The 12,885-nt window shown below is 31.5% G+C and overlaps 2 protein-coding genes and 1 long non-coding RNA gene across 3 annotated transcripts; 1 reads left to right on the plus strand and 2 right to left on the minus strand.

Moving 5' to 3' along the window:
- Positions 1–275: 275 nt before the first annotated feature.
- LOC128397153 (kinesin-related protein 9-like) lies at positions 276–6,029 on the minus strand. Its single transcript, XM_053357839.1, has 4 exons — positions 5,871–6,029; positions 3,555–5,810; positions 3,209–3,453; positions 276–2,013 (listed from the first exon to the last, which is right to left on the minus strand). Exons 1-4 carry the CDS (start codon positions 5,914–5,916, stop codon positions 403–405), a joined length of 4,158 nt encoding a protein of 1,385 aa, XP_053213814.1. The 5' UTR covers positions 5,917–6,029; the 3' UTR covers positions 276–402.
- A 140-nt stretch (positions 6,030–6,169) lies between these two features.
- Positions 6,170–9,389, minus strand: LOC128396891 (uncharacterized). The gene is made up of 3 exons (XM_053357545.1): positions 8,904–9,389; positions 6,652–8,826; positions 6,170–6,583 (listed from the first exon to the last, which is right to left on the minus strand). The coding sequence occupies exons 2-3, from the start codon at positions 8,321–8,323 to the stop codon at positions 6,333–6,335; spliced, it is 1,923 nt and encodes a 640-aa protein (XP_053213520.1). The 5' UTR covers positions 8,324–8,826; positions 8,904–9,389; the 3' UTR covers positions 6,170–6,332.
- A 2,360-nt stretch (positions 9,390–11,749) lies between these two features.
- On the plus strand, positions 11,750–12,425 carry LOC128385620 (uncharacterized). Its single transcript, XR_008324807.1, has 3 exons — positions 11,750–11,949; positions 12,020–12,100; positions 12,190–12,425. It is a non-coding gene; the product is annotated as an uncharacterized LOC128385620 (long non-coding RNA).
- The last annotated feature ends 460 nt before the right edge of the window (positions 12,426–12,885 follow it).

A 12,885-nucleotide genomic window follows, 5' to 3' on the forward strand; every position in this document is an offset into this window, starting at 1 on the left:
ATTAACAAAAATTTTAGTAAAAATAAGTACCAATGATTTAACAAGTTGATTGTTGATTGTTGAAGGATGACGACGACGACGATGATGATGATGATGATGATGATGATGGATTAATTAGTTAATTTCTACAGGTTTGAATCTTCTTGTTTGACTGGAGATGTTGGTAAATCGGTTAATTGTTGGGATATTTTTCTTGGTGTTTTTCCGGTTGGTGAATCGATTACTAATTGACGGGTGAGCTTTTGTAAGTCCATTTTTCGATGGCGATTTTCTCGACGAAATTCACTTCGCATATTGTTTAACATGGAATGACATTGACTTGAATATTCATCGACTTCCACGGCGAATGTGTTAATCATCTCTTGTTCTTCATTCAATCTTGATTCCACTTGTTTACGAAATTCATCGAGAAGCAAATATCCAACTTCGACTGGTTGCAAATCTTTCCGTGAATGTTGTTAATTTATCTCGCAATTGCTTGGCATTGTTTTCGATTCGATCTTGAAGCTCTTCCATTCTACATTCGACCATCCGATCGAAATTTTGATCTTGAATATCGAGGTTCGATTGAAGTTGTTCGATTACTTTCTTGTTATTTGCTTCGTTGTTCTTTAATTTGGACACTTTTTTGAACAAAATGGTTGCATCTTTAGATGAATTCTCAGCAAAAGATAAAATTCTCTGCATTTTTTTCGTTTTATTTTCCAATTCTTCTTCCTTCTCCTTAAGGATTCTCTTCGTTCCCTGAAGATCTTTATTAACTCTTTCCATCTCTTGAATTTGAGCAGCAATTTGACCGTGAATTTCCTCAATCATTTTATCGTGTTTAGCGACTTTGTCAATCATCGTATTGTAATCGTCACCATCTAAATAAATTCCTTCTTTGTTGATACAATTTCTCAAATCTTTTTGTAATTTAGAAATTTTTTCAGCATAGTCACGTAAAAATGCCTTCTTATTGATCCTTTTATTTGCCTCGGGCTTATTGGTGATTCGTTTTGCTCTTTGAGCATATTCCAGGGTAGATGCAGTATCTTCACAATCATCTATCGATGGTGAAATGGTGGCAACAATTGAGGTTCTCGTTTTACCACCAAGAGAATCTTGAAGAAGACGTGTAAGCTTTGATTCTCTATAAGGTATGTGAGCAGTTGACTTATTAACTAAACAATTGATTACTCTTCCAAGTGATAGAAGACTTTGATTGATACAAGTTGCTTCTCTTGCTCTTCTATCAACAGCTCCAGAACGGGAGAGACTTTCACTTCCAGCTAAATCGACAAGATTCAATTTACCAATGCGAACCATTTCATCTCCATTGGCCGTTTCATCGGTAACATAAACTGTAATCGTGAAAATGGTATGACTTCGTGAGGAACAAGCATTTAACAGAGTGGCTGCTGTTTGACGTTTAGCTGATCCTTTTTGTAACAATTTATAAACCTCATCTTTACTTGTGATCACAGTTTCTTCTAGATTACAGACAATCACAGATCCTTTCTTATTTATATCGTCAAACATTTTCAGTTTAACAATGTCATCTGAAGCCGCCAGCAGGTCATATAATTCCTCATTGTAAAGCTCAAGAAATGATACCTTTATGGTACAATCACGTCCTTCAAGACACTCGAAAAGTTGACAAAAAGATCGAGGTACAAGTCCAGCCAATGGATCACTTTGCCAATCACTACAGTTTAAAGTATGTTTTCCCTCCATGGTAAATGTTTTACCGGTTCCAGTTTGACCATAGGCGAAAACTGTACAATTATAACCATCGAGAACTTGATCAATCAGGGGAGCCAGGACTGATCGATAAATTTCAATTTGAGTTGATTCTTCGGTGAATATATTATCATAAACAAAGGTCTTGTCTTTCAAAATGACCTCTTTCTTTTCCCTCTTAACCGTTAAGGTGTCATTCCGAATTTCACTTTCCTTTAAAGGTCTACAACGAACATAGACTTTAATATTTTGACTCATCATCTTTAATAATTCGGTTGATAGAACAGTTAATTAAACAATCAAATAAATAATCAGATAAAAACAACACAACAATTAACAGGGAAAAAAAAGAGCAAAATATCAACTAACATTTAAAAAGAAACGAAAATGATAAAATTTAAAATTTGTTTTTCCAATTTTGGTTACCATGGTTACGAGAACTTTTAGTTATTTAATAATCCACAAGATGACGCAGCCATTCAAATGAATTCCAAACAGTAAGAAATTGCGAAAATTAATTCAGTAGTTGATTCAATTTCTAAATCATTCCAACGGATATTGAACAGCATTCAATTCCTGAGACTAATGAAATAAATGACTGATTCCTGCGAATCTCGACTTGACACCAGTGTATTGTGACCTCGTTGATGGGGAAAATGTAACGGTATTTTGTCTCATCGTTGTTTGTTCCATGTCATCGTTGAACTGATCTGGATTTCGGCAACATTTAATTAACAAATAGCTATTCAAGGGGAGAGTAATTAATAACAATTCCAATGTGACCTCAAGTAGAATCATATAATCTTGTTGAGTAGAGCTCATGATGATAATTAACACGGGAACAATTTGAACCTCAATAACAATTAAGTCAAAAGATTAACCAAATAAATATGATTACATTTAAAGATTTTAAATTTTTTGGATTCGATTTGATTAGATTATCCTAACTAAGTTTATATTGTTGCTAATTGTTTAGTTAATAAGTCAACTGCTCACATACCTTATAGAGAATCAAAGCTTACACGTCTTCTTCAAGATTCTCTTGGTGGTAAAACGAGAACCTCAATTGTTGCCACCATTTCACCATCGATAGATGATTGTGAAGATACTGCATCTACCCTGGAATATGCTCAAAGAGCAAAACGAATCACCAATAAGCCCGAGGCAAATAAAAGGATCAATAAGAAGGCATTTTTACGTGACTATGCTGAAAAAATTTCTAAATTACAAAAAGATTTGAGAAATTGTATCAACAAAGAAGGAATTTATTTAGATGGTGACGATTACAATACGATGATTGACAAAGTCGCTAAACACGATAAAATGATTGAGGAAATTCACGGTCAAATTGCTGCTCAAATTCAAGAGATGGAAAGAGTTAATAAAGATCTTCTTGAAACTACTAAATCATCAACGAAAACTGAATCAACTAATTATTATATTACCACAGCACAATAATACTAATTACTGATTATTATTTAGAATTAAAAGTTATTAATGAATTAGATTGATCTTGTTCTTGTTGCGATAAAAGTTTTAAAACATTTGAATTAATTGTTCGCCTTCTGAATGTGATTGTTTGTAATTCCATCTCATCTTGATTTATGTTAATTGTTTGTCGATTAGTTGATTGTTGCTGGCTTGTTGTTGATTTTTTCCAACTTGCAGTTAATACAATTATACCAAAAATAAGGAAAATTAAACCAACGATTCCACTAATTGAAGCAATTACTGAAATTTCATCAAAAATGAGAAAAATTTTGAGAAAATTAGTAAATTTGATTAAACAATTGATTATCAAGTAAAGTTAATTGTTGGAGAAAAAAACTTACATGGTTTCTCATCAAAAACTAAGTTAACTATTGAAATTAAATTGTTCCCTAAATTACCAATTATTAATCTTTCATTTGAATTTGACGAGTTGATTGTTGTATTTTCACTGATTAAATTATTGGCTTCTGTTTGGTTGATAATTTGATCAATTGCCTCGGTAATTGTATTAATAGTTAATTCAGTTACACTATTTTCATCAGTAACTTTATCAGTTTCAGTTAATTGTTCAAAGTTAACTGTTGATACTGAATCAATTGGAGATGAAGTCACCGGTGTAATTGAGTTAGCAGTTAATGTATCAGGTTTAATTGTGTTCAGTGGGGTTGATGATATTTGTTGATTAGTGTTAATTGTGATAGTAGTTGATTGATCTTTTGTTGAACTGGTAAATGTTGTTATTAAATTAAGTTTCTTATCGTTTTCAGATTCACTAGTTGATTCAGTTGTTATTGTGGAGGAAAAAATTAAATCAGTAGTTGATTTAGTTTCTAAATCATTGTAGATTTCAGTAGTTGATTGATAATCAATGGCAGAAGCTGTTGTTTGTTGATTGTTAAGTTTTGTTGATATTAAATCAATGGTAGTGGAAGTTGATTCACTAATTGCTGGGACCACTGATTGTTCAAAAAATGATGGAGTGGTTGTCTCGTAATTGTGATTAATTGTTGACATTTCACCTGAATTAACGCAAATACAAGGTTCTGATACACAACAATCAGTTTCCATCGTCGTGGTTGGAATTGATGTTGTAGTAATTAGTTGATTGCTTGGAGATTCATTTGAACATTTATCTGATTTAATTTCTATATCATCAACCAATACAATTGATGAATGTGATTGCTGGTCAGTGGTCAGTGAAATTGTTACCCAATCATTAGATTTTACGTTAATTGTCCTCTCAAATTTGATCCAATTAAGTGAGGACGTTGATTCCAACGGAATTTTATCAACTTGAGTGGTTAATTTGTGATTAATTAATTTACCGCTAACATCATTTAAATTAATCAATAAATTTTCATTTCGTTGGAAATTAGTTGAAGTATAAAAATATGAGAAACCAAAGCAAATCAATGACGAAATGACCATTGGTCTACTTTCAAATATGGCCTGACCTTTGGCTCGATTCTGATCAGAAATAACATACCAACGTTGACGATCAAATGATTCCTTAATTGTTGGAAATGATCCACTAACTGATAGAGAAGATAAAAGGCCAATTTGACGTCGCCAAGGTAATTTACCTGAGTTGACCCATCCACAGAAATCATATGAAAAATCACACGACCCAATAGATGGACACGATTGATTATACAAAATTAAATCATCTATTGCTAATTGTGATGAGCTGGAAGCGATTGTTTCAATTGAGATGAGTGATTTAAGCGAAACTGTTATCTGATGATATTGCCATGAGGAGGATGGGTCATTGTTGTTGTTGACCATTGGTCCATTTAGATCAACTTTCCAACGATTGCCTGAATCTTGTCGGACATAAAGTTGTGGCATTGACCTTTTCAGGTCAATGTTGGTCCAAAATGCTAAGCATCCTTCCAGAATATTGGACGGAAGTGGGGCCAATGAAAGACTACTTGTTGATCCGAAAACTTTGGGTTCAATGAAATGACCAGATGAACTTGAAGTTGTATGATCAACTGGAATTGACTGACCAGCGGTGACCCTTTGCCACCCTGACAATTTCCAGTGACATGAACCAGTTTCAAAATCACACAGGTTGAAATCTGAACATTGAACACCACTGATAAAGTTAAAATCATCCAATGAAATTATCCAATCAGTTGATTTACTATTATCATTAGAAGATGAAGTTTCCAATGAAAATGAAAAGACAAGATAAAACTCTGGACTATTACCAATATCAACCGAAACTCTTGACCAGTCCAATGATCGGCCATCTTTAATTGAGTAAAGTAATACAGAGTCACCCACAATTGGAGTAAGTGTCAAGTTCAACCAACCATTTTGAATGAAATAAAATCGATACGAGAATGAGAAACAACCTGATCTCGGAATGTACCAAAGGTTACGAATCGATCCACTAATTAGTTGATTAGTTGATGATGAAGATGATGATGAATACTGACCAATACTCGGACTTTCATTAGGAACCTCGAGATAACCACCATGAGAATCAGCTGATCTCTGTCCAGTCCAATGCCAATTGATTGATGTTTGTCCGATTGGATACCAAGTACAATCGTTCAGATTAAAGTCACAATTAAGAGAATCACTAATTGCTAAGAAACGAACAGTTTATTCTGTTAATTGCTTGTTTAACGCGTTAATTGTTAACTCACCTTGATTGATGAATGTGATTTGTAACACAATTAAATAAATCTTCATATTGATTTACTTTAATCGTAAAGGTTTTAATTGTTTTTCATTTTTTTTGTTAGTTATTGAATTAACATAATTGATTGTGGTGAGAATTATTTTGCCGATTGATTTGCCAATTGATTAGAATCTAATTTACAACCAATTAAAGTTAATATGAACCAGGACAATTAATTTTATTCGGATAATTGTGATCTCATTCACTAATCATGTTTGTTTGTAAATTAGTCAGTGATTAGATAAAATGATTAACTTGTCAATTAAAATTAAACATTTTTTATTTTTGGTGCAATTAAATATTAATATCATGATCAACAATAAACAATTGATTCAAATCATTTGAAACCTTGATTGTAACTGATGGTTAAATTGATCAGTTGTGTTAATTTAAACTTAAACATTTTAATTTTACATTTTTAGTTTGATTATTGTTTAAATTGTACTACAGTTTCGTTAATTGGTTGTTTTGATTTACGATTAATAGAAAGGGCATTGAAAATTTTAGAGTTAATTGTCCGCCGGTGATATGTAACTACATTTAATTCAATTCCTGATGGATCAGCGGAAATACTGGAATCATTTGGTTTCCATGTTTCTTGTTTCAAGTGATTGATTATAATTGTTACAACAATTATTATGACAATTAGTCCAATTAGTGTACTGATTGAATAAATTACTGTAATTAAAGTGATAGAAAACAAATGATTAGTTGATTTGAAATTAATTCATTGAAAATTAACTTACAATATTGTTTGTTCGTCAATAATTTGATTGTAACAATCAAATCATCTGCTAAATTGCCAGTCTTTGTATTCAGATTATCATTTTCATTGGATTTGTTATCAGAATTAGTTGATTCATTTGGTAAATTTTGTGTTGAATTGTTAACTGTTATCGTTGTTGATTCATTTGTAATTGTTGTTGATGTGATTTCTTGATTGTGATTGGATGTTGTTCTTTCTGTTAATTGTGTAGTTTCGTCATCAATTACTGTTGATTTAAAATACTCTGAGGTTGTGGTCAAACTAATGTCCGACTTGGAGGTTGTCAACATCTCGGTCATCATTTTTTCTGATTCTGTGGTTGATTCAATTGATTGTGTTACATGAGATTTAGGGTCGATAGTTGTTGAAGTAAATTCAGTCTTTAATTCAATTGGATTTAGTGTCGCTATCGGTTTGACCGGCGGGTTAACTGTATAAGATTTGGTCACTTTATCATCATAATTGGAGTGAGTTGTCTGATCATCGATAGTTGTTGGCTCGAGATACTCTGGTGTGGTTAATTTAATTGTTGTCGATGGTAAAATCAAAGGATCATTGGTTTGACTAGCGGTCGGATTGTAACTCGTAGAGGTCACAATAATGTCTGAGTTAGAGGTGGTCAGTGTTAAAGTTGAGGTCAAAGTTTCGATTGTACTTATTTCTAGTGATTCTGTCACTACAGATGAGTCAAGTGATTGTGTTATATGAGTATCAGGGTAGTTGCTTGTCGCTGTTAGGTCATTTGAAGTAGTAATAGTTTCGACTGGTGATGTACACGATTTAGTTGATTGGTCAATTTGTGGGGTAATTGTTGCTAAATGAGCACTAGGCCCATCGATTGTTGGTGTCAAAGAGCTGAATGTGCTAATCAAATCGATCGGTATATTGGTTGTATGAGATCTGGTTGATTGGTCAACTTGTGAGGTAATTGTCGTCGATGGTAAAATCAAGGGATCGTTGGTTTGACTTGCGGTTGGATTGTAATTTGTACTTACTTCTAGTGATTCTGTCACTAGAGAATCAATTGATTGTGTTACATGAGTACCAGGGTCGTTGGTTGATGTTGTTAAGACACTCGAAGCGGTAATCGATTCTGTAGTTGATTCAATTGATTGTGTTGAAGCAAATTCAGTCTTTAATTCAATTGGATTTATTGTGGTTATCAGTTTGACCGGTGGATTAATTATATAAGATTTGGTTGATTGGTCAATTTGTGGTGTGATTGTTGTTGGTTGGACAGTTTCATACTCGTGTGGCGATTCATTGGGACACTGGTTCTTTTTCAATGTGACATCTAATGACACCACAATCTCTTGAACGTCCTTTGGTTGTTTCTGTCTAACGATAATTCGATAAATACCTGATCGATCAAAATGAATTGTTCTTGAAAAAGTGTTCCAATTAAGAGCTGATTCTCGTTCCAACGAGATTTCTCCAATCAAAGTTTCAACTGATTGTCCATTCCAGGAAGTTTCTTCTGAAAAAATCAACAAAGAGCCAAGATTCGAGTACCTATTAATTGAAAAAAAATAAGAAAGGCTTACACAAAGAACTGGACTATCTTGATAATCGCTCAGGTAAATTGTTTTTCTAACACTGGCATAATTTAAATCAATTAAAATAGCAACAATTAAAATAAAATACAATTTCATCTCGAAGCTGAAAATTCAAACCAAAAGAATCACTTTTTTATTTTGATTAATCAACTAAACTAAAATTTATTAATGGTTCAATTATTGCTTGATTGTTGTACTCTTGTGTTTGCAATTAATTTTGGTGATTAATTAATTCACAAGATTAGTTATTTACCCAATTTAGTTAATCAACCGTTTAGTTTATCAGTTGTTAATTGATAAATTAAATAAATAAATTAGCAGTTCAACTGATAACAAGAGGGTAACAATTATCTAATTTGATAATCAAATTTACGTTAATAAAGATTAGCAGTCAATTGTTTTTTTATTATTTCAATTTTAATTACTGAGAGTTTGTCTTTTAATTGTTATTGTATTTAATTCAACTCCATCTCGAGATGCTGAAACAGTCAAGTCTTGATTCTTGGGTTGATAGTTTTGTCGTTTACGATATGAGATCACCGATGTTACACTAATTGTGACAACAATTAAGCCCACAAGTCCAAGGATTGAAGCAAAATCTGAAATAAATCAACAACAAGATGAAAATATTAAATTAATAATAAATTTCATAAGAAAATCGAACAATTAAACTTACAATAATGTTCGTTAGTGAACAATTTGTAGGTTTGAAATAAATTACTACTCAAATCTGCACTTTTTAGTTCATCTTTTTGATTGTCATCCTCAAGAACTGGATCAATAATTGAAATTGTGACTGAATTCAAAGTGAGATTTTCAGCTGATGGAGTTAAAGTTAATTGTGTTTGACTGTCAACAATTGTTTCAGTAAAGGAATCGACAGTTGTAGATATTGTTGTCTCAATCGTGTCCAGTTCCGTTGGTGTTGGTGTGGTCACTGTTGTCATGCTGACATTTACTACCTCAACAGTTGAGACTGAAATCGATTCAGTTATTGATTCCAATGTTGTTAGTTCCATTGTTAGTTCCGTTGCCGGTTCTGTTGTTGGTTCTGTTGTTGGTTCTGTTGTTGGTTCTGTTGTTGGTTCTGTTGTTGGTTCTGTTGTTGGTTCTGTTGTTGGTTCTGTTGTTGGTTCTGTTGTTGGTTCTGTTGTTGGTTCTGTTGTTGGTTCTGTTGTTGGTTCTGTTGTTGATTCGGTTTTTGTCTCATTTATTGGTTCGGTCGTTGGCTTAATTGAATAGATATGATCAGACTCATCTGGACACTCATTTTTGTCCATACGAACGGTACATGATAAAGATGATTGACCATCGACTGATGACCCTTCATGTGACACTGAGACAATCGCCAGTTCAGCCGAGTTAAAATAGACACTTTTCAAATACTTATTCCAAACACCAGCTGATCCTTGATTCAATTTAATACGAGAAATAATGCTTGACCAATTGGTTATTAGTCCATCTTCATTCAACGCTATTAAACTGACCACAAGCTCTTCATCGTTTTTTATTTCAACTCCAAATGGTAAAATATACGAAATCTCAATACAAATAACTGAATTAAATAATTTAGGTTCACTTTTATAAATTGGTTGTGAGAAATGAGCTTAATTGTTGAGAGAAATTAAATCACAAACAATTGAAAGTTTACCAAGAAAACGAATAAAAAATAAATAAATCATTAATCACAAAACTAAACAAAATGATTTAATTAATATTTACCTTGATTGCTAAGTGATGGAATTAGTGTTAACAAAATTAAACTTAAATATCTATTGATTTTCATTTTAATTGTTGTTAATAATTTCCTTAGGTTGATCAAAGTTGATTTACTTTACCAGATCAAATTAAAAACTGATTAATGTTAATTAATTTACTATTAATATACCAAGTACAACGATAATTATCATTTTTCCATCTAAATTATTATGATAAATTGATTAATTGTGATTCTGTCTTATCAATACGGTTTGCAATTACTACCTTAAATCCGGAACCTTTTTCCTGATTGGTATTAAAGTTTACAATAGTTAACTAATTATGATTGTTATTTAGATCCATTGATAGATTTAAATTCTTGTATTAATCAACATTTGATTGTATCGTCAATTAATATCGGTTGATTGTTGGATCAAATTGAGGAAAAAAACCAAAATCAATCTCTCGATCAACACAAATGATTAAGAATTTGTAACCACTGTAGTTTAATTGTGACAATTGGACTAACGTTAATCGATTGTACCAAGGTTCGAGTGATCGACAATTATTAATAATGACCTCAGGTCAACCAAATAAATGACTGATTCCTGCGAATATCGACTTGACACCAGTGTATTGTGACCTCGTCGACGGGCAAAATGTAACGGTATTTTGTCGCATCGAAGTTTGGTCCATGTCATCGTTGAACTGATCTGGATTTCGGCAACATTTAATTAACAAATAGCTATTCAAGGGGAGAGCAATTAACAACAATTCCAACGTGACCATTAGTAGAATCATATAATCATATAATCTTGTTCATCTTGATTGATTGCTGATCGATCAACTCAAGTTTAATTAACTTGAGTAAGTAGTAAATTGTTGTAGTAGATTTTGACTTTTAATCATTGAAAAATCATCTGAACAAATGGAAACTGAATCAATATCACCATCTAAATCAACTGATTCATCAACTAATTGGTTGATAGGATAAAGGTAAATACAGAAATTGAGTTATCACAATTAAGCTTTTAATCACTTTTTAAACAGACTATTTACCTTTGTAATCAGTTTTAATTGTTGGTTTATTATCGTCACCAGAGTTAACTGTTGCTGGCATCTCAATGGTAACTGTACAATTTAGAGTAACAATTAAACACGTGAAATACAATTTAATTGTGATTAAATTGATTAATAAATTTTTCTTGGATAACATTTTCATTCAGAATAACATTCAAATCTAATGTTACATTTACAAATTCAACAACAATCAACTAATTGGATACTTGATGATTAACTATTTTAATCCTTATTCAATTAGAAATAATAAAATTGTATCTACCTAATGACCAATTAACTGTTTAATTAACATGATTAAAACTGTGATCCACAATGATTAATGTTTAAACATGTCAATAATTAATCTGATTATCAGGTAACAATTACCTGATTTAAATAAGGCTATGAATTAATCACTATCACAATTAGGAATCAGATTAAATAATTAATTGAATTAAGTTCAAAGATCAACCAATTATAATAAACAACAATTAATATGTATCACTGATCACTGATCACAATCAACTCAACTTAATTATCAATTGATTATTGGACAATCAAGATTAACAATATATTAATCTTAACATTCATTTTCATGTTTCATGCTTAAAATTAATCAACAGTGGTTAGTTAATTGTTATCAATGTATCTTCATTTTGATTAATAGCTAATCATCATTAGTTAACAATCAAATCTTTTAATGGTAAAAAATTCAAATTTATCAGGAAAAAAACAATGAGTGAGAAATCAATGTCGATTAGATTGATTTAGTAACTCAGTTCATCTGATTAATTACAATTAACACCAACCATTGTTTTAATTGCTTCAGTTAATTAAAACTAAGCTAGTAGTGGATTAGATTTTAATTGTTGTTGATTTTAATTTAATTGTTTTAAAAATGTTTTCAGTGAAAAACTTTCTCGCATTTAATAGTTTATCAACCATCTTAATCACAGTTTTGTAGGGTAAGTTAAATTGTTGACAATCAAAATGTTTAATTTCATATGTTTAATTGTAACCCTAATTGTTTTGTAGTGTCCAATGCTGTTCCAACGACAATTAACTCTGATGACAATCAAATTAAATCACTAAATGATATTCAAACTGAATACAAAGGTAAATAATTTTTTTAAGAAAATGATTGAATTGTTATGATAATAATTTAATTTTTGTTTTTAATTGAATCTGATTTTCACCTTGATTAGTTGATGATTATGATTATGATTCAATTGATTTAGATGGCGATTTTAATTTACTTTCATCAACCCCACCAACTTTAACCTCATCAACTTTTATTTATTATGAATCAACTCATCATGATGATTTAGTTGATTCAGTTTCCAATAAGTCAGATAATTTACCAAATGATTTTGTAACTGAAAATACAAAGACAACTGATTATATTGAAACAATTAAAGTTACTAATCAAGATACAACCCAATCAACGCTTGATATAAATGATTCATCGACAACAATTAACGACAATAAGAAATTAACTCCTCCATTGATTAATCCTTTTGAAGATTTCATATTTGGGCCACAAGAAATTGAACCAACAACCGACAACGGCAATTACCATGGCGAACATATTGGTTTGAATGCCTTCGATCAGGGTAGTCAAATTTTGGACACCATATTTGTAGGCAAAGAGAGAGGTAAAAATGAGAAAAGATCGGACAAATTTAACGGTCTTTGAATTAGTTAATCGGTTGAAGAGTAAAAGTAAAACTCGATTCCAATAAGGTGTTAAAATATCTTCACTTAGATTCTCCATGAGGGTTTGTAGTAGGTAGAAACCTTCATGGTCGTTGTTTTTGGAGGCGATTAGTTTTTGGAAAACACCGAGAAGAGCTTCCAATTTTCCTGATTCGATAATTTGTTGAGAACATTTCTCAATGTAA

The sequence above is a fragment of the Panonychus citri genome, unplaced genomic scaffold (genome assembly GCF_014898815.1).
Source record: "Panonychus citri isolate SS breed McGregor unplaced genomic scaffold, ASM1489881v1 Contig00001, whole genome shotgun sequence".
Taxonomy (NCBI): domain Eukaryota; kingdom Metazoa; phylum Arthropoda; class Arachnida; order Trombidiformes; family Tetranychidae; genus Panonychus; species Panonychus citri.

Bases quoted from the DNA above. Each gene is read 5' to 3' on its own strand.
- LOC128396891 (XM_053357545.1), bottom strand. From the start codon at position 8,323: ATGAAATTGTATTTTATTTTAATTGTTGCTATTTTAATTGATTTAAAT. The intron at 6,584-6,651 runs GTAAGTTAATTT...CTTTAATTACAG, and splicing joins ATTGACGAACAAACAATATT to TAATTTATTCAATCAGTACA.
- LOC128397153 (XM_053357839.1), bottom strand. From the start codon at position 5,916: ATGAAGATTTATTTAATTGTGTTACAAATCACATTCATCAATCAAG. The intron at 3,454-3,554 runs GTAAGTTTTTTT...ATGAAATTTCAG, and splicing joins AGTTTTTGATGAGAAACCAT to TAATTGCTTCAATTAGTGGA. The intron at 2,014-3,208 runs AATTCTAAATAA...TTGATTGTTTAA, and splicing joins CTAATTCATTAATAACTTTT to TTAACTGTTCTATCAACCGA.